This window comes from Amphiura filiformis, chromosome 1 (genome assembly GCF_039555335.1).
Source record: "Amphiura filiformis chromosome 1, Afil_fr2py, whole genome shotgun sequence".
Lineage (NCBI taxonomy): Eukaryota > Metazoa > Echinodermata > Ophiuroidea > Amphilepidida > Amphiuridae > Amphiura > Amphiura filiformis.
The window spans coordinates 8,269,719-8,294,098 of NC_092628.1; the positions used below are offsets into that span (position 1 = coordinate 8,269,719).

The window sequence follows — 24,380 nt, forward strand, 5'->3', positions numbered from 1 at the left end:
TCCGCCGGGACATCCTGGAGTCCATGTAAGTTGACTCATAAAAAGCCCAGATAAATATTAAGGAGACAACTTTACCCTGTATGAAAATACGTGGTGAGCTCCATTCGTGATTACCTATAGAGCCGGTTGCTCACTAAAATGCATGTCTTTGCAAAAATGAGGCCTTCAAATATAAAGATATTGATCAAAGCATGATCTCAATAAAAAGCAAATGGCTTTTAAAAATTGAATGGCTGAAACCTTCGTTTTCCATATAAATACATAGCATGCTCCACTAGATTACTGAAGCCATAATTGCTCTTCAGGAAGATTACCTGACAGAAAATAATGATTGTTTTGAAATAACTGGTTAAGTTAATGTAATAACTACACTATTACATTAAATATCAAAAATTCGGACAGAAAAACTGCCAAACAAGTTTTTTGTCATTTATGCAAAAAAATTGCCAAACCCCCCCCCCCTCCCCCCCCCCGAATTTACTGATCCGGATTTTTTAATTATTGGCTCATCCGGGAGGGTATGAAAATGCATTAGGGTTGGCATTGAAAAGGTCTATCGCATTCGCGTACTGCCAGAGACCAAATTCTGATGGTTGCACAGTCATAATCAAATATAGGCAGGCCTGTTGTCTACCTTGCGTAATTGCCGATTTAAAATGGCAAAATGCGTGACCACGTGAGTGTTCTCCCCAATGACTTTGTGAGCATATATCTACTTATATTCCTTGCACCCTTTCCCATTTCATCCGCGTAGCCCACCAAGATCAATCGTAGCCCACCAAGCACTCCTTCACCTTGTTCCTGATTTCCCATGTATGGCGCTTTAAAATATCATTTGTCCCTGTGTGCATTGTGCAATATTACCGTTCTTGGAAAGTGGTTCTTATACATTGTACATTAGGCGAGCTACTCTGTCCACTATATCTCCATGTCTTGAGCCTTTTAATTTATCCCTGGTAGTCTCATTCTACATCGCCTCCGCCGTGGAGTTGTGTTTGGCTCTTCCTGCCTGTCTCACGATACTGTCCCCTACCACACACATTCTCATGTTAAGACTCTGTAATTAAGCAAAACAGAACAACAAGCAGCAAATTGTTTCTACCAAAAGCTAATAATTAATACTACAAAGGTTCCTTCTCCAGCTGATGAGTTATGTCTACCTGATAGGCGGAAACAGAAAAGGAGCTAATGAAATTATGAGACAACTTGACTCCTATGTCATGCGTCTGACATTCCCAATTTGCTGTGTCTGGATACTACACCAAGGATCTATGTGGGATAATAAAGTTTTACAATCGTAATACTTATTACGATAAATTATTTTCTTCTGGGCAGGCGATTACCGACAGCCTGCTAGCGAATAGATGCTAGGGAGCAAGAAAAAGATTAATATATAAATTCATAACAATTAATTGCTGCTTTCAATAGTCTATATTGGACTTTACAATGGACTAACAATCTGTGTGAGTTCCTGTCTGATTACTACAAGATCTGCACATACATACAATTATGGATTACACAGGTTGACTAGCCTAATATATAATCGAAAGGCTGAGGATTTCCACTTTCCCCTATTAATATTTCGTCACTGATGCCCCCATAGCTGCCGCCGTCGCGTCACCTATTCTACAGCTATGATGACTAAAATGACCTGGTTCCAATTTCCAAGCCTATTAATTTGATTCCTTGCTTTAAGATATGTGAGAATTGAAACAGTGTTAGATGGTCACCACCAAAATGAATAAATAAAGGACCTGGTCGTACCAGTCTGGATTTCAATAATTCTAGCATTGTCCTAACAGGACATAATGACTGATATGATGAACTCTCTATCCTTAACTTGACCCCTGACCCTCTCTGATCAGCTTTTGAAAACGTAATTGCTACTTCCAGCACTTTTGGATTTGTATCTAGTACTTTTATGTCCTGTTTTCATATCAATCTCGAAATATCACTCCCCTTGTTTCCTCTGTCATGTCAATTCACCTACCCTTAAAAACCGGAAAAAGGCTAGCAAAGAGCTGCCTTAAAAAAAAAGCTGCCTTAATCAATTTACTCAAGATTGTTGGAGTAATAGGTAACATACACGTTTTGTTTTGTTTTTTGAATAAAAAGGAACCTGTCTGATCTAACCAACCATTTATATTGTGTACTGAAAGCTATCGCGAAATATTTGAATTTATTGATGAGGTGCCCCTTTTGACGATAGGAAGGAAATGAACGCCACTATGTGCGATTGATTCGCTGGCCATGACGATCCTAAATTAATAAATTTCTCCCAAAAATCCCTACAATTATCTATACCTTTACGGTATGACATCCATGTACTTGAAGCTACTGATGCGCATTACCAATTGATGCGACTCCTCCTTTAAAGCTTCCATAAAAACTGGGGCACCGTTATAGACACTGGTTTTGCTCGTGGTGCCTCCTCCTAAACTGTTCCATCTGGAAGCGGGAAAAGGCATCAGCTATACTATAAAGTTTGCCTGGAATATGCTTAGCAAAAAAATGTTAGCTTCCATTTTGAACATTGCAACACGAAGAACCGCACTAGCCTCATGATTTTGGCACACTTTGAAGATTGTCTATTGATGATAGATACTGGCAAATTATATATCTGACCTGATGATGACCCTCTTCCTTTAAATTAATCTCCCCATAACACTACTGCGCCACAACCGGAAAAAAAAAAATTCTAACCACGCAATTGAATGACGAGGCAGTTTCATTTGGCTACCCTTGAAACCACTTACCTCCAAAAATCCCCGACTCCTATCTCACGCTAGCATCCGTTAACATGGTTAATAGCTGCAAATCGCTTTCATCCGACCACGTTACTTCGGTATAATGGCTGCCCCATTAAAATGACCTAAGAACACCCGCCGCATTTCTAAGTTGCTTTGTGCTCCCGCTGACCATCTAATTTTGTACCATGGTTTCTTGCACACGCACGTTAAGTCAATTGAGCGGCGTAAGAAAGCCCTTCCTGGATTAACGGCTTTACATACCAAAATTTAACGAACCTATTATCGATTGCCGATCCCTTAGCATTATTTTTGTCAGCTTAAGCGCATTCTTGATTTTACCTCTAATATTGATCAATTTGCAATCTGCAATCTCAAATAAACGATCTTAGTTGTTGGGCCTACTGACGTATCTGGGGATAATGGTACGCCTAATTTCTCACAAATTAATGCTGCAAGTTTTAGCCCCTGTTTCCAAATTGCTGGCGCATTCCCCATGAGTATGATACCCTCGTGGTTGCACGAAAGGAACAAAATTGTAGTTCCTGTTCCTGCTGTCACCGGTGCAACACCTGAGTGCATGTACATAAAGGGCCCGCAATTTCTCATCTAATATCGCCCACGTTTGTTTGTTGATAGAATCAAGTTCAAGATTTGTATGTATGTCTATAAGCGTTTCCAAGGTAATGCTCCTCAATATTTATGTGTTTTACTCTCTCATAGAGAAATACCTTCAACTGGTTGTAGGACAAGATCTTCCAAAGACACCACATTACTAAAAGCTCGTGTTGGTAAAAAGTGCATCGGTGACAAATCGTTTTTGTGTTACGGCACCTTCATTATGTAACAGCCTCCCACGTGACATCCGGGAGGCTTCATCACTTCACTCTTTCAAAAAAATGCTTAAATGTCATTTGTATCCAGAATGTTGATATGTTTTGCTTATTTTTGTTTTCTTTTTTGTGTGCGCTCTGATCGCTCTGTAAGAAGCGCCTTATAATTTATTTTATTTATTTATTTATTTATTTATTTATTTTTTTATTTTATTTATTTATTTATTTTTTTTTTGCATTGTGTATGTATTGACTTTTTATCTTCTATTGATGTTGATGTTGCCTAATAGCCTCAAAGTGTAATAAATACAGTACATAAATAAATAAAATCATTGCAAATGGTTGCTGTATTCACGACCACATGAAATGGCCAAGTATTGACTAAATTCTCCCACCCCTATTCATGAGTGCCCCATTTGAATTCATTTGTTGTGACTACCAGGTACCATGTGTGTATTAATTGGCGAGGCTCTCGTATTATTACTGGATAATTGCATGAAGCAGCACTTACATTACTATTGTTGGCTAACCTGTTGATTGAAAATGTATTGTTATTATTATATTTATTCAATAAACCCCAGCGAAAGCGAGAGTTGCTGAGTAAGCGCTATCCGAACCATAAACACATGCATGATCAGACAACGAGAGTTCAATTTCCCCACCGAATTTGGCGGTAGCATCGTTCACTAATGGGTCTCATAATAACATAACGATCGCTGTGATATCATTTCAAGATGTTTCTTTCCCAATTAAGCCAAACAGCCTATGAGGAGGAAATTTATGCATGAGCAATTACATCAATGACGTAGTAATGAATACCCTCTATTGGTCACCCTATTGATTGACAAGACCCTTGCATTATTGTTGTTAACCTATTGATTGGAGTACATGCATTATTGGTATTATTTGCCTGATTGACGATTGACAATGGATTCACCATGCTGTACTAACATTTGTAACTTTATTATCAAGAGATTGAGCATTGTTAAATATACGGTTATATATACCTGTTATAAACCTGTCTGCCATACTTGCATACTGTTGTACAAGTTGTATCTGTTGTATGACTGGTATGACTGGTATTGGTACTTCACGTACTTGTTGCTGTTCTACCGGCACTTGTTGAACTTGATGTTGCTGTTTTGCTATGGTTGCTATGGTTTGTTTTGTTGCACCTGTCTATCAAGTTGCATTTTATCAACATGCACGCTCTACTTGTTGGTTAGAGTTCGTGACGGTGGCTGTATTTATTGCTCAACGCCATTTTTAGCCCGATTTCACTCTTGTTCTTCCCCTTCCTCGGTCTCCTGGTGTACTACGAGCCCCTGACTGAGCTTGAGTTCCAGTTCTTTGAATATCGAACTATTCAATTTAACCGCTGATTTCTGTTGGTTGATTTTCTTCTCCCCATACTATCTGTATTACCTGTCTTCCGGTAGTGGCAAAGTCCCAATGAAATCTTGACAAATTAATTAGTTTACGCTGCTATTGTACATGTGTATATGGTGGTACATGTACGTCCGCTAGTGGCAAAGTCAGGTACATTTAGTCCATAAAATCGTGACGATCTCGACAATGTTTACGGCGAAATTTCACACTCCAGAAAAGAATTTTCTGCTCCAAACGAAAATATAGCTGGTATTTCATACTGTCTTTGTAAAGTAAAGTGCATATGAAATGCACAAAGTACGGCACGAAAATCTTTAGTCCATTAATATCCTGACGATCTCGACAATGTTTACGGCGAAATTCACACTGAATTATCTGCTCCAAACGAAAATATAGCTGGTATTTATACTGTCTTTGTAAAGTAAAGTAAAATAAAGTGCATATGAAATGCACAAAGTACGGCACGAAAATCTTTAAGCTTAAGAAAATTTTTCACCGATCTTCCTCCAATGCTTATCGACAGAGAATGACATTCCGCTCACAAGCATGGCGTCGAGCACGCATAATACCGACAGCCGTGATTGGACCCTACAAGCGCACCAACGAATCACGCCATTGGCCAAAGCTAGTTACCCGGGAAAAACCTGACCTTTGACCCGGCCTGAAACTTTCTTTCTGCAGGTGATAAATTGAGTTTCACCGCGATATACGCAATGAAACTGTATTCTACAGCATAAGTTTTGCAAGCTACTGCTGATAAAGACATTGATGACATATCAGGACTGTTGTCTACTGCCGATTGAGACAGCGATGGCATATTACTATTACTATCTACATACCTGTACTGACATACCCCTATTGCTATCTGCTGCTGATATTGGTATTGATGACATACCTGTATTGCTATCTACTGCTGATATAGGCATTGATGACATACCTGTATTGCTATCTAATGCTGATAATAGGTATTGATGACATACCTGTATTGCTATCTAATGCTGATAGAGGCATTGATGACATACATGTATTGCTATCTACTGCTGATATAAGCATTGATGACATACCTGTATTGCTATCTAATGCTGATATAGACATTGATAACATACTTGTGTTGCTATCTACTGCTGATATAAGCATTGATGACATACCTGTATTGCTATCTGCTGCTGATATAGGTATTGATGACATACTTGCATTGCTATCTACTGCTGATATAAGCATTGATGACATACCTGTATTGCTATCTGCTGCTGATATAGGCATTGATGACATAATTGCATTGCTATCTACTGCTGATATAAGCATTGATGACATACTCATATTGCTATCTACTGTTGATATAGGCATTGATGACATACTTGTGTTGCTATCTACTGCTGATATAGGTATTGATGACATACTTGTAATTGCTATCTACTGCTGATATAAGCATTGATGTCATACTTGCCTAATGCATTGCTATCTACTGCTGATATAAGCATTGATGACATACTCATATTGCTATCTACTGTTGATATAGGCATTGATGACATACCTGTATTGCTATCTGCTGCTGATATAGGCATTGATGACATACTTGCATTGCTATCTACTGCTGATATAAGCATTGATGACATACTCATATTGCTATCTACTGTTGATATAGGCATTGATGACATACTTGTGTTGCTATCTACTGCTGATATAGGTATTGATGACATACTTGTAATTGCTATCTACTGCTGATATAAGCATTGATGTCATACTTGCCTAATGCATTGCTATCTACTGCTGATATAAGCATTGATGACATACTCATATTGCTATCTACTGTTGATATAGGCATTGATGACATACTTGTGTTGCTATCTACTGCTGATATAGGTATTGATGACATACCTGTATTGCTATCTACTGCTGATATAAACATTGATGACATACCTGTATTGCTATCTACTGCTGATATAAGCATAGATGACATACCTGTATTGCTATCTTCTGTTGATATAGGCATTGATGACATACATGTATTGCTATCTACTGCTGATATATGCATTGATGACATACCTGTATTGCTATCTTCTGTTGATATAGGCATTGATGACATACCTGTATTGCTATCTACTGCTGATATATGCATTGATGACATACCTGTATTGCTATCTACTGCTGATATAAGCATAGATGACATACCTGTATTGCTATCTTCTGTTGATATAGGCATTGATGACATACATGTATTGCTATCTACTGCTGATATATGCATTGATGACATACCTGTATTGCTATCTTCTGTTGATATAGGCATTGATGACATACCTGTATTGCTATCTACTGCTGATATATGCATTGATGACATACATGTGTTGCTATCTACTGCTGATATAGGCATTGATGACATACCTGTATTGCTATATATCTACTGCTGATATAGGCATTGATGACCTACCTGTATTGCTATCTACTGCTGATATAGGCATTGATGACCTACCTGTATTGCTATCTACTGCTGATATAAGCATTGATGACATACTTGCATTGCTATCTCCTGCTGATATAGGCATTGATGACATACCTGTATTGCTATCTACTGCTGCTGATATAGGCATTGATGACATACCTGTATGCTATCTACTGCTGATAATAGGTATTGATGACCTACCTGTATTGCTATCTACTGCTGATATAAGCATTGATGACATACTTGCATTGCTATCTCCTGCTGATATAAGCATTGATGACATTCCTGTATTGCTATCTACTGCTGATATAGGCATTGATGACATACCCATATTGCTATCTACTGCTGAAATGGGCATTGATGACATACCTGTATTGCTATCTACTGCTGATATGTGACCGTTCATGGCAAATGAGCCGTAAATTCTTCCCCTGGTCAATTTTGTTTTATTTCGTGTTTAAAAATAAACATCATAAACTTAAAAATGGTATATCATTTGACTTCAAAGCGATATCCAGAAAGCGGGGTTATGGTTTGTTAAACTTTACTCCTTCAACAAAATTATAGCTTTTTACGTTTTTACATGTGCCTCTTTTTCCACATTGCTGGCAATAAATATCAAACAGTCATAATTGGCGGTCATTTCAAATCATCCCCAAGTCAATGAGGTTTAAGAAAGTTCTCTCATTGTTAATTGTTGGTTATGCATACCTGTACAAAATACAATGCCTGGTAACCCACCACTTGAAGCTACTTGAACAGGATTGAGCAAAAGCAAACAAAGACCAGAACTACCAGAGCTATTAAAAGTTCTATAGCCATCTAAGGTAGAAGCTTATTATCCACTTCAACAATAGGATTATTGATTAGTTGTTGACTATAAAAATGAGACAGATGTCCGGCCAGCTTAAGTTACCGATGAATACGACCTTCGTACACATTTTACACTGTAAGGGTCGGTTCATAGTGAATATTCGAAGTCGAATATTCGTTGTCGAATATTTTTTGTGACGTCAAAATATATACGGCAACGAATAAAATATGATGACACGCCGAGTTGAGTCGGATTAAATATCGCGCAACTGATAGCGAGATACTATTGATTTATATGAAAGGCTCGAGGTCACCTGAATATCGTTCAACGAACGATGATTTCAAAAATCCCCAATGAAAATTAACCTGCACAGTTGTGCAAAATACGCCTGGATAGTTCAAAAATGGCTGTCGAACTGAAAGAAAGCGTTATTAATGCGGTACAAGCGTATCCATTTTATATGACATAAAAGTAAGGGACTATATAAAGGCGTCCAAAAAAGGAAAATGCCTGGCAGGCAATAGCATTCAATGCTGAATTGATGGTAAGTTATGTTTTATGCAAATAATATGATATTTAGGCTTACAAACATAACCTACAAATGTACAAGTGAGCGGTTCATTGTTTGCTAAATCCAAGCGAGATCACCCGAAAATCTATGCAAGAGAAATTTCTACTGCTGCTGATGAAAATTCCTAGAGTGCGTTTCGAGTTTTTTTTCTGCACTTTACCAGTAGGCCTAATAAATTCATAAAAAAATAAAAAATAAAATAAACATTTAGAGCGAAAGTTTTTACTCACTGCTCATCTGATCCACTTTCCCAGGAAATATCGATACTCCTTAGTTTTTTTCCCTGACTTTCCAGACAATAAACATCAAAATTAATGTTTACAAAACAATCAAATATATATATACATTCGTTTGCATTTTGTACATTAATATTAATATTAATAATGTACAAACATTTAAAAAAAAGGGGGGGCTAAGAGTATGTCTATTTTTAATCATATACTAATTCCGCCATGCCCAAACATATTTTATATATGAAATCGTATAAAAACTGACCCCTTGTAAATCTATGGAACCCCAAATTCCAATCAAAAATAAACACAATACACTAGGACTATACATTGTATTACAGGAATTTAATAGATGGTGCATTTTAATAAATAAATAGATTAACACGGGTAATGGACGAGAAATATTTGGCAATACCGGATTTACCATATAGGCAGTGAATAAAGAAATTAATAAAAATAAATATAAATTAAATGAGAAAATGAAGGCAAGGACATTTGGTGAAGTATTGTTTTAGAATGCGAAGTAGTCTTACATGTAATCCTGGCCCAGGACACTGATTAATGTAAATTCGACCCATGACAGTTATATTATCTACTTTTGCCAGCATTCAACCTGTTCAAGGTGATTTATGCCTATTTTAAATAAAATTCGAAATCTGAAGTATCAACGTTGTATCGTGCACAAATTATGATCCGAGACTATTTCATTTGACACGGTTGTATGGATTTCAAAAGATCGGTCCTATAATAGATATCGATTAGAGAATTACAGCAAGAGACTTTGAGGATGCCGTAATCCTCTTGACCATCAACCAATCAGTTAGACATATTTCAGAAATATATTCGTAGAGTTGAAACTCGTTCAACTCTGGAAATATATATTTCAAGTAATCTCGTTAGCAGCACTTTGGTTTGCAATAAAGCCACGAAGGCGGTAATGCTAATATCGATTTCAGTCAAATATTGGTGCAAATAAAAATTATACGACTTCGGTCAACTATTTGGCTATTCTTTGCCCAAAATTATGAAATGTATATCAGTAACAACTCGGAGGGTTTTCGAGTAATTTTAACGAAACAATTTTGGACTTGACGCTTAACTGTGGTGTTCTAGGGGAATTAAAATATCACAATTAACATGTTTAATTCAAAATCGTTGTCCTACAAGCACCTGTTAAAATGGCTCGATTCACATTAGGTATAAGTTGGGACATTGTCAGATTGTGTGAACATTACAAATACAAAGGTTGAAAAACAAAAAGAAAAAAAAAAATGAATTTAAAAGATCGTCTATTTGTAGCTTTATCACACTGAATAGACCAAATATCTGCCTCTGACGAAAAAATGTTTTCCATGCTGATTTGTTTTTGTTTTCGAGTATGTCATTTCAAAAAGAAAGAAAAAAAAAGGCGGATATTACTTTTTAAAAACTCAACGCATTACTATTAATAGGCCTATAATATTAATTATAATGTTATACTTGATTAGATAACAATTAGCCATGTGTTTGATAATTACAGAAAATAAAATATGCAAAATTGCTTCTCAAAGCAAATTAAATTACCTGGAATATGATTGTATGGTGTTAAAGTATGCAGTTTAAAGTGAATTGTAAACAAAATGTGAAAAAAGAAATGGACCTCTTGCATTATATTTTTTTTTTTTTTTTTTTTTTTTCTATTTGCTCCTCCTGATCATCCTACACCCCGCAAATTATGCTAATTATATACCAATTATTCAAATGTCAATACTTTTTTACAACATTTATCATGCTAACTGTATTGGTCTCATCACAAGCTTTAGTTTGACACCAAATTTAACTACAAAGGCTGTAGGGCTCCCGGGTAGGCCTATATTATGAACCCCAAAATGTTACATCTCCACTTAAAACGCATGGCCACTTATTGACTTATTTATTTACTTATTTATTTCTTTATTAACTTATTAATTAATTAATTTACTTATTTATTTCTTTATTAACTTATTAATTTATTCATTCATTTTTATTTTACAGACATTAAATCATGACAGTAGTTCAATATTGAGTTTACTTATTATTGCATTGACTACGTTAAAGAAATTCTCTAAATTTTGCTTACCTAGGTCAGCGGGCAATACTTGTTAACAGTCGAACAACGCTGTGAATTGTAGAAATATATCTTTCTCCGGTTCATAGTTTTATATTGAAGCCGCATATATTTTGACGACCAAAAGCGTATTGAAGCCGAATATTCGCCTTGAATATACACTTTGAACCAGCCTTAACTCAGAATACAATTTAGGGAATTTACGGCTCATTTCGTCGCCCGTATTCCATAGTGGCGTATGGTGATTTTGGTCATTTTTGCGAAAATTGGCACATATGTTTTTAATGACGTTCTCTTTAATTCTGCTAAATCTCAGCAGTCAAAATTAGCTAATTAATTAATAATTAATTAATTAATTTGGCGTATAGTAAGGAAAATGGTATTTCGTGTATGTCATAGTGACGTATAGACCGCACGACAGTATGGAAAACATTTTTTTTCACATTTCGTTATGTTCAAGTGGCGTACGCACTGTACGTCAGTATGGAAAACATATTTTTCATTTTTCATGATTATTTCAACACCGTCACGCCGACCGTGCACGCCAACAATGAGGTAAAAGCAACCGTCGACAGTATGGAAAGCGTCTTTTTTCACCTTCTGTTATTTTCATGTGGCGTACGCACTGTACGTCAGTATGGAAAACGTATTTTTCATCTTTCATGATTATTTCAATACCGTGACGCCAACAATGAGATAAAAGCAACTGGCATACAGGTTATCTATATCATGATTTTAATTTTATTGTGATGTCAGTTCAAAGTTTTTTTTTTTAATCAAAAATTATTATTCAATAGAAACGTCAGAAATAAGTAGAAATGCCTTTATCAACAATATTCTCGTACAGATACATCAATAATAATTATTTTGATTTTGATACTGGGCCTACAAGCTATGCATAGCAGATTGCATAGTAACTCGCCGCTACGAAGCTGTCCAACCCCTATTCTGATGGTAAGTAAAGTTAAATAAATAGCATTTTCATGAATTTAGAAAATAATAATAATAATAATAATAATATTAAAGCACAATCATGAAGCAGGAGCCGTAGTGTAGCATTATTTTTACATTATGGTCGTTCTCCAGACTGACATGTTTGTATTTTAATCTTAAGCTTACTTAGGGCCTACATCATACCGTTAGTCAATATCACCTAGGCCCTAATATAAGTATGATAATAACATCGTAACGTCACTGATGTTACTGATATGATATAGACTAATAGTTAATGAAAGGCATGTAATCTGATGGTCTCACGTGATTACTATATACTTATTAAGAAATATTGGCAAACACTATGTGTACCACTGACCCTGTAAACACATAATACCTACTAGTTTAATACGCGTGTACTTGCTGCATTAGGTGTGCAATTTAGTATAAAGCCAGTTGGCTTACAGTATGCCCCTATCGGGCGAAATACATGATTATTTAAAGACTTGGTACATTTATGTCACTCAGTTAATTTACGCCACTAAATGTTACTGATAGCTAGATATGTTCTTACAGTTGTTAAGCTTTAAATGAAAAGCAAGTAGTCTGATGGTCTATGTTATTATCATACTTAATTATATTAGCGCAAACAATATGTGTACCACTGACCCTGTAAAGACATAATAAGTACTATTTTATTTGGCGTGTACTCGCTGCATAATAGGCGTACAATTTAGTATAAAGCCAGTTGGCTTACAGTATGCCCCTAGGCGAAATACGTGATTATTTAAAGACTTGGTTCATGTATGTCATGCACTCAAATGTTACTGATAGCTATAGACATGTTATTACAGTTGTAAAGCTTTAATGAAAAGCAATTAGTCTGATGGTCTATGTTATTATTATACTAAGGGACCGTTCATAAACACTTGTAAGGGGGGGGGGGGCTGATGCAAAAAAAAATTATCGCGAAAATTTTTGGGGGCCCCCCTTTACAGACCATGAAAATTTCAGGGCCCCCCTTTTTCGACATAAAAATTATCGGTCAACCCCATAGAAAAGCATATAAACTCCCATTTTCCCAGGAAAAATTGTGGTCATTTTTTCAGCCCCCCCCCCTTAGGAGGGTGAAAAAATTTCAGGGCCCCTTTTTTTCTTTTTTCCCCCCTTACAAGTGTTTGTGAACGGTCCCTTATATTAGGGCCTAAGTGATATTGACGCAAACTTATTATTATTCTTAGGCAATATTGACGGATAAACTAGTGTACCACCAACCCTCTAAAACATATAGGCCTACTAGCTTAATACGTGTGCACTCGCTGCATTAGGTGTGCAATTTAGTATAAAGCGCCGGGATAAAGCGAGTAGGCCTACAGTATGCCCCTATAGACGGCGAAATACATGATTAGTTATAGATTTGGTACATGTATGTATCTGAGTTAATTTACGCCACTAAATGTTACTGATAGCTAGACATGTTCTTACAGTTGTTAAGCTTCAATAAAAAGCATGTAGTCTGATGGTCTATGTTCCCAGCAAACACAAAAACGTTTTAAAAACGTTTTAAATAAGTTATATTTTGGCTTTTGGTTTAGTTAAAAACGTTTTATAACATTAAAATGTCGGGTTATATAAAGGTCATGATAACATTTTAAAACGTTTTGTATGAAAACACACTACAACAATATTTTTAAATGTTTTCAAAAATGTTATTGTAAACTATTTTTATAAACATTTTTGCCAAATATTGTGTCAATACTTAAATAACATTATGTAAAAAATGTTTTAACCCAGCAAACACAGAAATGTTCTTAAAATATTTTTTTCAAAACCTTTTAATAACATTTAAATGTCGGGTTATAAAAAGGTCATGAAAACGTTTTTAAAACGTTATTGAAAATATTTTGGGCAAACATTTTTCGCAAAATATTTTTTTAACCCCAAAATAACATTCTGTTTAGAATGTTTTGTACCAAGTTTTCAAGAATGTTTTTTGGAATGTTATTAAAACGTTTTTATACCCTTTATATAACCCGACATTTAAACGTTTTCTGTAAAACATTTTTGTTTGCTGAGCAGTAGATTATCAAAAATGTTTTTAAGGTTATGAAAACGTTTTATACTCTTAATATACCCTTTATACAACCCGACATTTAAACATTTTTTGACAACCTTTTATAACCTTTTTGCGAATGATGTCGAAAACGCGTTTTGTGTTTGCTGGGTTATTATCATACTTTTATGAAGTAAAATTATATTGACGCTTAAATACTATGTGTAGGCCTACCACTGACCCTGTAAACACATAATACCTACTAGTTTAATATGTGTGTACTCGCTGCATTAGGTTTGTAACGCAGTATAAAGTGAGTAGGCCTACAGAACAGGCAGACGAAATACATGAATATTTACGTTTTCTACACCAGAAATGTATGTAATTTTAATCAGAATTATGCGGTACATTTGTGTAAAAACTTAAAATAAGCATGTTGGTTTCAGTGACATAGGCCTATATGGTACAAGAAATACTATGCTCAAAATGTCATGTACGTATGCCTTTTCCGTTTGAAGAATACTGAAAGCTAGGTGAATGTTGCAATGTGTTTGTTTGTAAGCGTTTAATGGATTGCAGACTTTACGTTAAAAGCATTGCACATGTTACATAACACTACTTCAATTTACAAGTAGCTACTGTTATAAAGTTTCCCATTAGTACAATGTGTGGATTTATTTGATTTCAGGGCTTCATGTAGATTTACGCTTTACCTAGAACACTGTAGACATGGAAATACAGCGTGACAGTGATGAGGAGGAGTGGAGTGAGGCGATACCAAGCCGCTTAAACAGGTGGCAAGCCTTGAGTGGAGTGAGGAAGATAACGTGCCACTTAAACAGATGGCAGGCCTAGAGTGGAGTGATGAAGACGAAATCCCTCTAAAAGGCTGTGTTATACAGACAATAAAGGTATGCATTATTGCCTTGATCCAAAGATGATACTCTTGATCTAAGGGACGGTGTTGATTTTATTTTGGATTTGTGATGTACGTATAAGAGAATAATTTTCAAAATATGAAACCTTTTTCTGAAAAAGGTACATGTATAATAACAATTTGTCTAAACGCCTAAAGTGTTTAAAAAGTGTTACAGCTAGGATTTACAGTGATGAGTTGTGAAGCAGACTGAGATTGCTGTTGCTGAAGATCACTTAGATAAGATAAAATAAGCAAGTGTCGCTTATGAAGCTTGTGAGTCGGTGATTGTATAAACAAAGCAAAACAAAACAAACAAGAAATAATAACAGTTAACTTTCTTTTTGATAACAGTAAAACCATGAAAAGAAGATTTTAAAATGACTCAACAGTTACATCTACTATATACTAATACGTAATCAAATCAGAAGATTAAGTCTGAAAATTAGTACAATTATAATGACAGCAACTACCATGATTACAGAGACTAAAAGTAATATATGATTCTATCTTTAATTAGGAGAATGTACCCAAGCTCAAGAGTCACAGGAAAATGAAGGTAAGCTATTTAAAAAATTAACATATTCAAAAACAAAATATAATAAGCAGAGAAGCAGAGTAAAATGACGAATACCGAAGCGCTAAGAGGAAGAAGTTAATGCTGAAAAGTAGCACCATGTATAATAATATTATAACAGCATACTAAATGTGCAACTAGATTTGTTGAAATGGAGTTTTAAAAAAAATTTATTGTCTACATGGTTCTTTGTTTTAGACTTTGAAGCAGCTGCAGGTCGTCCACACTATGAGGAGACTACAGATTCAGCGACATCCTCAAACCAAAACCAAAAGCGGCAAGAAAATGAAGGTAAGCTACTAAAATTTGATAGGCCTATATTCAAAAACAAAATAATAATGATGAAAAATGAAGGGCAAGAGAAAGAAAGTTAATGCTGAAAACTAGCACAATAATACTTATTTTAGAACAGCATGGTCGATACAATTTATGTATATCAAATTTGCAACTAATTATTTGTTGACATATTTTTGTTTTTGTTTTAAAGTTTGTACATGATTCTTTGTTTTAGACTTTGAAGCAGCTGCAGGTCGTCCACACTATGAGGAGACTACAGATTCAGCGACATCCTCAAACCAAAACCAAAAGGGGCAAGAAAATGAAGGTAAGCTACTTACGATGTAATATATTGGAAAAGAATATGCTACGTGGAGATGTTTATGATGAAGAAGTGGGAGATGTATTATGAAAACATAATTTTGCGTAAAAGAATGAAGGAACCAATGCTTTAAATAATAATAAAGGAAGAAAGACAGGAAGGAACAATAGGTGAGTCAAGATATGTTTATGACAGAGCCGCTCCATACAGTTTTTTTCTTTTTGTCTTTGCTTGCCACTCAATAAAGGTCAATGCTGTACTTTTGATTTTAAATTTAAGGTCACATGGACAATACTGATAGCAAGGATGGCGATGAGGTGACGGATATGGACACAGATGAAGACTTATGGAACATGAGTTTGTCTACTGGTAAGATTTACTTTGTAGCAAAGTTAAGTCGTATCACTATTTTGGTATATAGATGGGGTTGTCCTACATAATACTTTGCCACTCGATGCCACATAAGCGGGTAAATGTTTACATTTTCTTCAGTCACTCAGTACAATATTGCTCTGTATTAAAATAGTAAATGTTTACTTGGTTGTGGTGCTGTTAAATCCTATCTACATTTGTAGTTTGTTTTGTTATCTCTGAGTATGCCAAGATATTTTTTTCTTCAAAATAGCTAGACGTATACACGGATAAGCACCGCCACCACTATCAAAATAGTGTGTCAACCGTGGGGACAAGACTATATAGTTACCTATATTTTTCTGACCGACCCACCCACCCCAAAAATCCCGGCACTGGAGTGCACGCAAACATTTTTTTTCATATATCATAGTATTGCTAAAACGACAGAATAACTAAGAATATGCCTATACAAAATGAAGGTATTATCTTTCTAATTTTACAGAAGAGGAAAGCAAAGAAACAGACAGCCAGGACAACACAGACAGTCAGGACGATACACCGATAATATGTACAAACATAGAGTGCAGAGCGAAGCAACGACAGCATGTAACAGGTGTTTGTCGCTGGTTTGCAGCCAACATTGTGAGAAAGGTGATTGCTCTGAGCACAACTTTTTTCCAAGTTGATATTGCCGGATGAAGTTACTACTGGAAGTAATATACAAGGTATAACTTTTAATGACTGTAGTACTAGTAGTAGTAATGATAGTGGTACACAAATTATTCAGTTTACTGTCTATACTAGTGGTAATGATGCAACAAGTGATATCATGAATAACGTGCAAAACATACCCATTCAGAATAAAAGTATTCAACTCCACTCGGGCATAAAACAAGAAACCTTAACAACTATCTCGGAAAATGCAGAGGTCGGTGAACTGGAAGAGAATCATCAGGAAACACCAGATAGTTCCCAATCTGCAAACCACAAACCAGAAGATTTCAAAGTAGATGGTCAAAGTGAAGAGCGGGTTAGCCCCTATGTTCAAAAAATAAGGGTCAACAGACAACAAGACACCTTATCAACTATCTCGGAAAATGCAGAGGTCGGTGAACTGGAAGAGAATCATCAGGAAACACCAGTTAGTTCCCAATCTGCACACCACAAACCAGAAGATTTCAAAGTAGATGGTCAAAGTGAAGAGCGGGTTAGCCCCTATGTTCAAAAAAATAAGGGTCAACAGACGCCTTGATAACAAAAAACGAAGGAATAGCGGCATGCCATATGTGAGTAACTACAACGGTAAGTCTTTGCCAGCCAGAAGGGACCTTAAAGTGGGATGTAAGGGTCACGACGCTTCTAATACAAAGGCTTTTGAGTGTACCAACTACACACAAGTACAAAGAAAGAATATCCAAGATTCATATTTTGGACTTGCTGATCTTCATCTTCAGAGAGCATGGATAAAGAGACACGTGCAGGTCACTTCTCCAAGTAAGAAAACAGGAAAACGTAAACCAAAAGGTCGGATGATGAATTATTACTTACCAAATCCAACTAGTGATGGTAAAGACAAGGAGGTCATTCTTGTATGCAAAAAGATGTTCCTGACAACCGTCGGTATCTCGGAGAGACAGGTTAGAACTACGCTTAAAAAAACCAACCCCAAAACGGGTATACTACAGAATGAAGGACGCGGGGGAAGGAATGACAAGATGGAAGATGAAAGGAAACCTGTAAGGCAAGCTATTCTTGACCACATCGACCGGTTTCGCATGAGTTGAATCTCATTACTGCCGAGCAAGTTCCACTTATATGTATCTAGCCCCAGAGCTGAATGTGGCTAAGATGCATCGCCTCTTCAAGGAGGAAAATCCTGACATGAGAGCATCTGAAAGTTTGTACATGAAAATCTTCAAAACTAAAAGGCTGAAATTCCATAAACCAAAAAAAGACAAGTGCGGGCTATGCGACGCATATCTCAAATCATCGGAAGAACAGAAGAGAAGGTTGGAGCATTCTTATAAGAGACATATTGAAGAAAAGGAGAGAGTTCGCGAAATAAAAGATGAGGAAAAGGCACGCGCCGACGTAACAAAGAAGGTAGTGGCCGCTGTCTTTGACCTCCAGCAAGTTATTTTTTTGCCTAAATCGAACAGATCTGAGATATTTTACAAACGGAGGTTATCAAACTACAACTTCACCATATACGAATTATCATCCAGGAAAGGGGTTTGCTTCTTGTCACATGAGGGAATAGTGGGAAGAGGGGCTAACGAGATAGCCAGTTACCTATACACATTCCTACAAGAAAAAGAGTCAGAAGGAGCGGTGGAAGTGGTAATGTTTGCAGATGGATGCACTGGGCAAAACAAGAACACCATTGTACCAGCAATGTTGAAGTATTTTCTACAAAACTCCAAGAAAATAAAAAGAATCACACTGTACTTCTTTGTAACGGCACATGGGCAGTCGAGGGCGACAGCATGCACAGCACTATCCAAAGAAGTCTTAACTGTCAGGAAGAAATTTTCTTGCCTGCACAGCTGGCAACAACCATTACTTTAGCGCGTCGCAACCCCTTCCCGTATGTCGTCAACGAAGTGCAACAACACGATATCAAAGATTGGAAGGACCTATCGTCAAAGATATTCGGAGCTGGGGTGTACAGAGTTAGGGAAACGGACGACGGGATGAAAGTAAATTGGAAGGAGTATATGGCGGTGCAACTAAGGAAGGAAGAGCCTAGTAAAGTGTACATTAAGATGTCTCACTTGCAAGAGCGTTTCGCCCCTATTACTGTGGGAGCTGGTCGACGTACCAATGACAAGGGAGGTCATGAACTACCAAAGCCTGCTTATGGACCATCGAGAGTCAAGCCGAAGCTATCCAAAGGAAAATGGGATGACATTGTCGGGCTCACCCAGGGCGATCACCCTGTCATCGGGCGTGATGAGCACATTGCGTACTACATGAATTTACCACATGAATAAACAACTACACTGTTAGCACATAATTAATAGAGATGGTAACCAAGTCATTTTGTGCAAGTCATCAAGTCAAGTCAAGTCCCAGTCAAAAGTCCCTTTTGTCCAAGTCACAAGTAAGTCAGGTCATTTTGAAAAAGTTGCAAGTCAAGTCTAATCAAGTCACACACAAGACATTTTAGTCATGAAATCATAAGTTGGACGAGAGATCCTTCCAATCTTTAAAATCATAGGTTAAGTCACAAGTTAAGTCACAAGTCACGTGTCTATTCAGTAGTTGGCCAATGTTGCTTACAAAGTTAAAATGGTTACCTAGAAACATGAATGTAGAAACATTCCAATATAAAAGTGACAGTAAAAAAATTACAAATGGAGAATTGATCCATATATTGAGTAGGATGAATTGCAAATGATTAAAAGATGTATTGAGGTGGTTCCAAGTTGAGATACAGTGCAGAGTAGTATATTAAAAGAAGTCATTTTGTCAAAAGAAGTATTGTCGAAAAGACAGAGCTAGCTGATGACAAAAGTGAGAAATATCCAGATTTTGAGTATATACGGTAGATAATTTGATAAATGTGGTGGCGATTCGTTTTTATCCTGAAAAAGTGTTGTAGAAATCATAAATTAACTTACTGAGTAAAGTAAAGAGATTGGTAGTGCAGGCACTGGAAAGCGTACGCTATGTGTGGTGAAATTGCACTACCGTGCTATGTAAAAATGTATTTGATATGCAAATTAAAAGAAAGAAGTATTAAATATTGCATTTTATATTCGGATACAGATAGATAGCCGTATAATAGCAACCAATATGGACTGTTGTTTAAAATATGTTTTTATTCAGTGGCGGTTGTTAACGTTTTATTGAACGTTTTACTTGTATATGTACAAGTCTTGTGATTGCTATATAAGCTTAACTGAAGACAGTTAGCTTACAGGCCCGGGCTTACTGGCACAACGTGGATCACGAATATGCTTCCAGTTTGTGCACGGCAAATATTTGCCAAAACCTTGGACAGTTACTATTAAGTTCAATAAAATGCGAATACGGTAGGCCTATAGTATAGGCCTACTAGTGGCACTTGCATAATCATTTATATTGATATTGTAATATCAGATGTAATATAGTTATAACTCATGCATGCAGGTATACCATGTATACGTAAAAGATGGTTTTGTTATTCTTATTTTCACTTGCTTATATCATTGTAAATTGTATATAACTCGTGCATGTATCTAAAAGATAATGTTTTGTTATTTCTTGTAAATATGTTCATTTTAACTTGTTTATGTATTTTCTGTTGTTATTTTGTGAACGCACAGTCGGTTGGATCATAATGGCGCCGCCTTCATAAATAAAATTCTACTGATGAAATCAACATGGCAAGTCTGTATCCTGTCAGATCAGATTACACAGGATTAACCCGTTTTCAACATGACTCATGTGCACAGATCACAGGCGACCAGTCTGCCACATCTAACATGCCTTACCAAAAAATATGATACAATATATTTACAAAGGTGTTATAGTAGGTGTGTTTAGACGGACGGTAGTCTACTTTTGAAAGTACTTACTTTCGACCCAGCAATTAAAATGTTCCAAAACTGGTGTAAGTGGGTATACCTCTTACTACAAAATCCCTGTAGTGATTGCAAATTTGCAGTAGGTGGGAAACTGAATTAAATCTTTCTATACTGTAAGCAAATTCTAGAGTATAATTTTGTGACACAGACATATATGCAGGCCCCATTATTCTATAAACTCAGTAAAAAGTCAGCCACTGTGTTTTGATTAATGTGTTCTAAAATATGGATGAATGTATTGGATGCTGCTTTTTCTTACTTAAAGTTAGCTGAAATGTTAGATTGATAATTTAAAGAAAAATATTAAGAGACAAACACAATCGTTTGAATGATATGGCGATTCCTTGATGTTGTTAAATTAAGATTAATCAGTGACCACTTTATATAATAGTGTTAACTTTTTGATCATTTAAAGATCCATTAAAATATGATGCTTTCATCAATATCTGCTTAATATTAATGAAATAAAACGTAGGAATTTTGGTGGTCATCTATGGCGTGATAGAAGATGGGCAGACAGTTCTATTATTTTGAGATTATGTATTCCGGTGTAGCGGTGTTCACTAAAACGAAATAGCCTGATAGATGACTACCAATCAAATTTAATAAGAATGCAGAATATCTGATAGGGGTGTAAACAGGAGTTTCTGCATGTGCCTTAATCAAAAACAGAGAGAAAAAATAAACATTAAAGTGCAATACACAGGAGATCAAAATTAACTTGAAGTGCCTGATTTTACCTGAAATTAGGCTTAATTTGTATGATTTAGCAGATTGGTATATTTATAATTATTTATGATCATATTTTAAATTGTTAATATAAGATTTATATAATGACACTTTTATCTGTAGACTAGCTTATAATAATTATATGAGTATTGGATTTTAAAATAAAACACAAGTTGAGACTGAATTTATTTAAAGTGCATTGTATGTGTGTTTATACGGATTGTTACATGACCAAAATAGCCAAAGATTAAACTGGTAGCAGTTATGAATGAGGTTAAATAAATGAGGTTAAATAAATGAGGTTAAATTAATGAGGGCAAATTAATGGGGCAAATTAATGAATGTTTTTCTGCAATGCTCTCAAAAAAACCGATGCGCAGTTATCCCGGGGCAGTTATTAACCTCTAATTATATTAGATCTCCCGGGAATCCCAAGCCGCCCCGAAATATAATGTTTGCTCTCTTTCCAATATATCAAAATATTAAACATACACTGATAATAAAATGCAATAAATATTATTGTTTTTCATAGCGCATAATTATCAGCACGTTAATGAAATACTCAAAGCACACGCCCATGTGCATGTCATAGTGACGTATCGGGTGGCGTAAGGTCAGTCAACACACGCTGATGTGCAAGTATTCGTATGTCATAGTGGCGTATAGGGTGGCGTACTGTCAGCCAGTACACGCTGATGTGCAAGTACTCAGTATGTCATAGTGGCGATCGGGTGGCGTATGGTTATAAATGTCTCATAACAGGAATGTCACGTTTTCCATAGTGACGTATAACTTTAGAGTCATTTTTACACATCATGTGGCTCAAATTTTGAAGTAAAATATTATTGGGAGATAATTTTAATGTGTTGTAATGATTTTCCTTCAATTAATTATAAAAAAGAATCTTAAGTTTTTTCGGTACTGTCCATTCAAAGTCGGTGTATCACTCAAAGCTGTTTTTCTCAAAAACGTCTCTTTCTCTTTCGTATCACCATACGCCACTATGGAATACGGGCGACGATTTGTGCTGCCGGGTCACATATAAGCATTGATGACATACCTGCATTGCTATCTACTGCTGATATAGGCTTTGATGACTAATAGCATTGCTATCTACTGCTGATATAGGCATTGATGACATACTAGCATTGCTATCTACTGCTGATATAAGCATTGATGACATACTAGCATTGCTATCTACTGCTGATATAGGCATTGATGACATACCTGTATTGCTATCTACTGTTGATATAGGCATTGATGACATACCTGTGTTGCTATCTACTGCTGATATATGCATTGATGACATACATGTATTGCTATCTGCTGCTGATAATATAGGCATTGATAATTGATGACATACCCACATTGCCATCTGCTGCTGATATAGGTATTGATAACATACCCGTATTGCTATCTACTGCAGATAAGGCATAGATGACCTACCTGTGTTGCTATCTTCTGTTGATATAGGCATTGATGACGTACCTGTATTGCTATCTACTGTTGATATAGGCATTGATGACCTACCTGTGTTGCTATCTACTGCTGATAAAGGCATTGATGACGTACATGTATTGCTATCTACTGCTGATATAGGCATTGATGACCTACCTGTGTTGCTATCTACTGCTGATAAAGGCATAGATGACATACCTGTATTGCTATCTACTGTTGATATAGGCATTGATGACATACCTGTATTGCTATCTACTGCTGATATAGGCATTGATGACCTGCCTGTGTTGCTATCTACTGCTGATATAGGTATTGATGACATACTCGCATTGCTATCTACTGCTGATATAGGCATTGATGACCTACCTGTATGCTATCTACTTTTGATATATAGCATTGATGACATACATGTATTGCTATATACAGCTGATATAGGCATAATAGTATTGATATCTACTGCTGATATAGGCATTGATGACATACCCGTATAGTTATGTACATACCTACATACCTGTACTGACATACCCCTATTGTTATCTGCTGCTGATATAAGCATTGATGTCATACTTGCCTAATGCATTGCTATCTACTGCTGATATAAGCATTGATGACATACCCATATTGCTATCTACTGCTGATATAAGCATTGATGACATACCCATATTGCTATCTACTGCTAATATGAGCGTTGATGACATACCCACATTGCTATCTATTCCTGCTGATATAGGCATCATACAGTTTGTCCACTCTGAAGTACAAAGTGACAATGCTCGCGTGGTACCACACTTGGCTGTAATCAAATTTATTATCCTCCATCCTTTTTAAGTTTTCACAGTCAGCCATATAGCTATCTACTGCTGATAGAGGCATTGTAATTGATATCTACTACTCTCTTTTTTTCAGATGGCAAGTTATTAAGTCTAGATGAAGTTTGGCAAGCCATACCTGAATACTACCAAACAAGATTACAGCACCAGAGATGGACATTTATCACACAACAGGTAGATTTATTAACATTAAAAAGATATAATGTATAATAATTGTCTTTCTAATATTAATATAGCATTAAAACGTGAAA

At 36.0% G+C, this 24,380-nt stretch overlaps 2 protein-coding genes across 4 annotated transcripts in view; both read left to right on the forward strand.

The window, feature by feature from the left end:
• The window catches only part of LOC140146985 (ubiquitin-like-conjugating enzyme ATG10), an 81,495-nt gene that overhangs the window by 48,492 nt on the left and 8,623 nt on the right, over nt 1–24,380 (forward strand). For all 3 annotated transcript variants that reach the window (XM_072168864.1, XM_072168802.1, XM_072168933.1), the window contains one exon: nt 24,206–24,303. In XM_072168864.1, the coding sequence (XP_072024965.1) occupies nt 24,206–24,303 (98 nt within the window). The remainder of the gene's footprint in view (nt 1–24,205; nt 24,304–24,380) is intronic.
• LOC140167824 (uncharacterized) lies at nt 14,826–17,240 on the forward strand. Its single transcript, XM_072191118.1, has 7 exons — nt 14,826–14,893; nt 14,985–15,007; nt 15,533–15,571; nt 15,788–15,880; nt 16,101–16,193; nt 16,467–16,556; nt 17,044–17,240. Exons 1-7 carry the CDS (start codon nt 14,826–14,828, stop codon nt 17,238–17,240), a joined length of 603 nt encoding a protein of 200 aa, XP_072047219.1.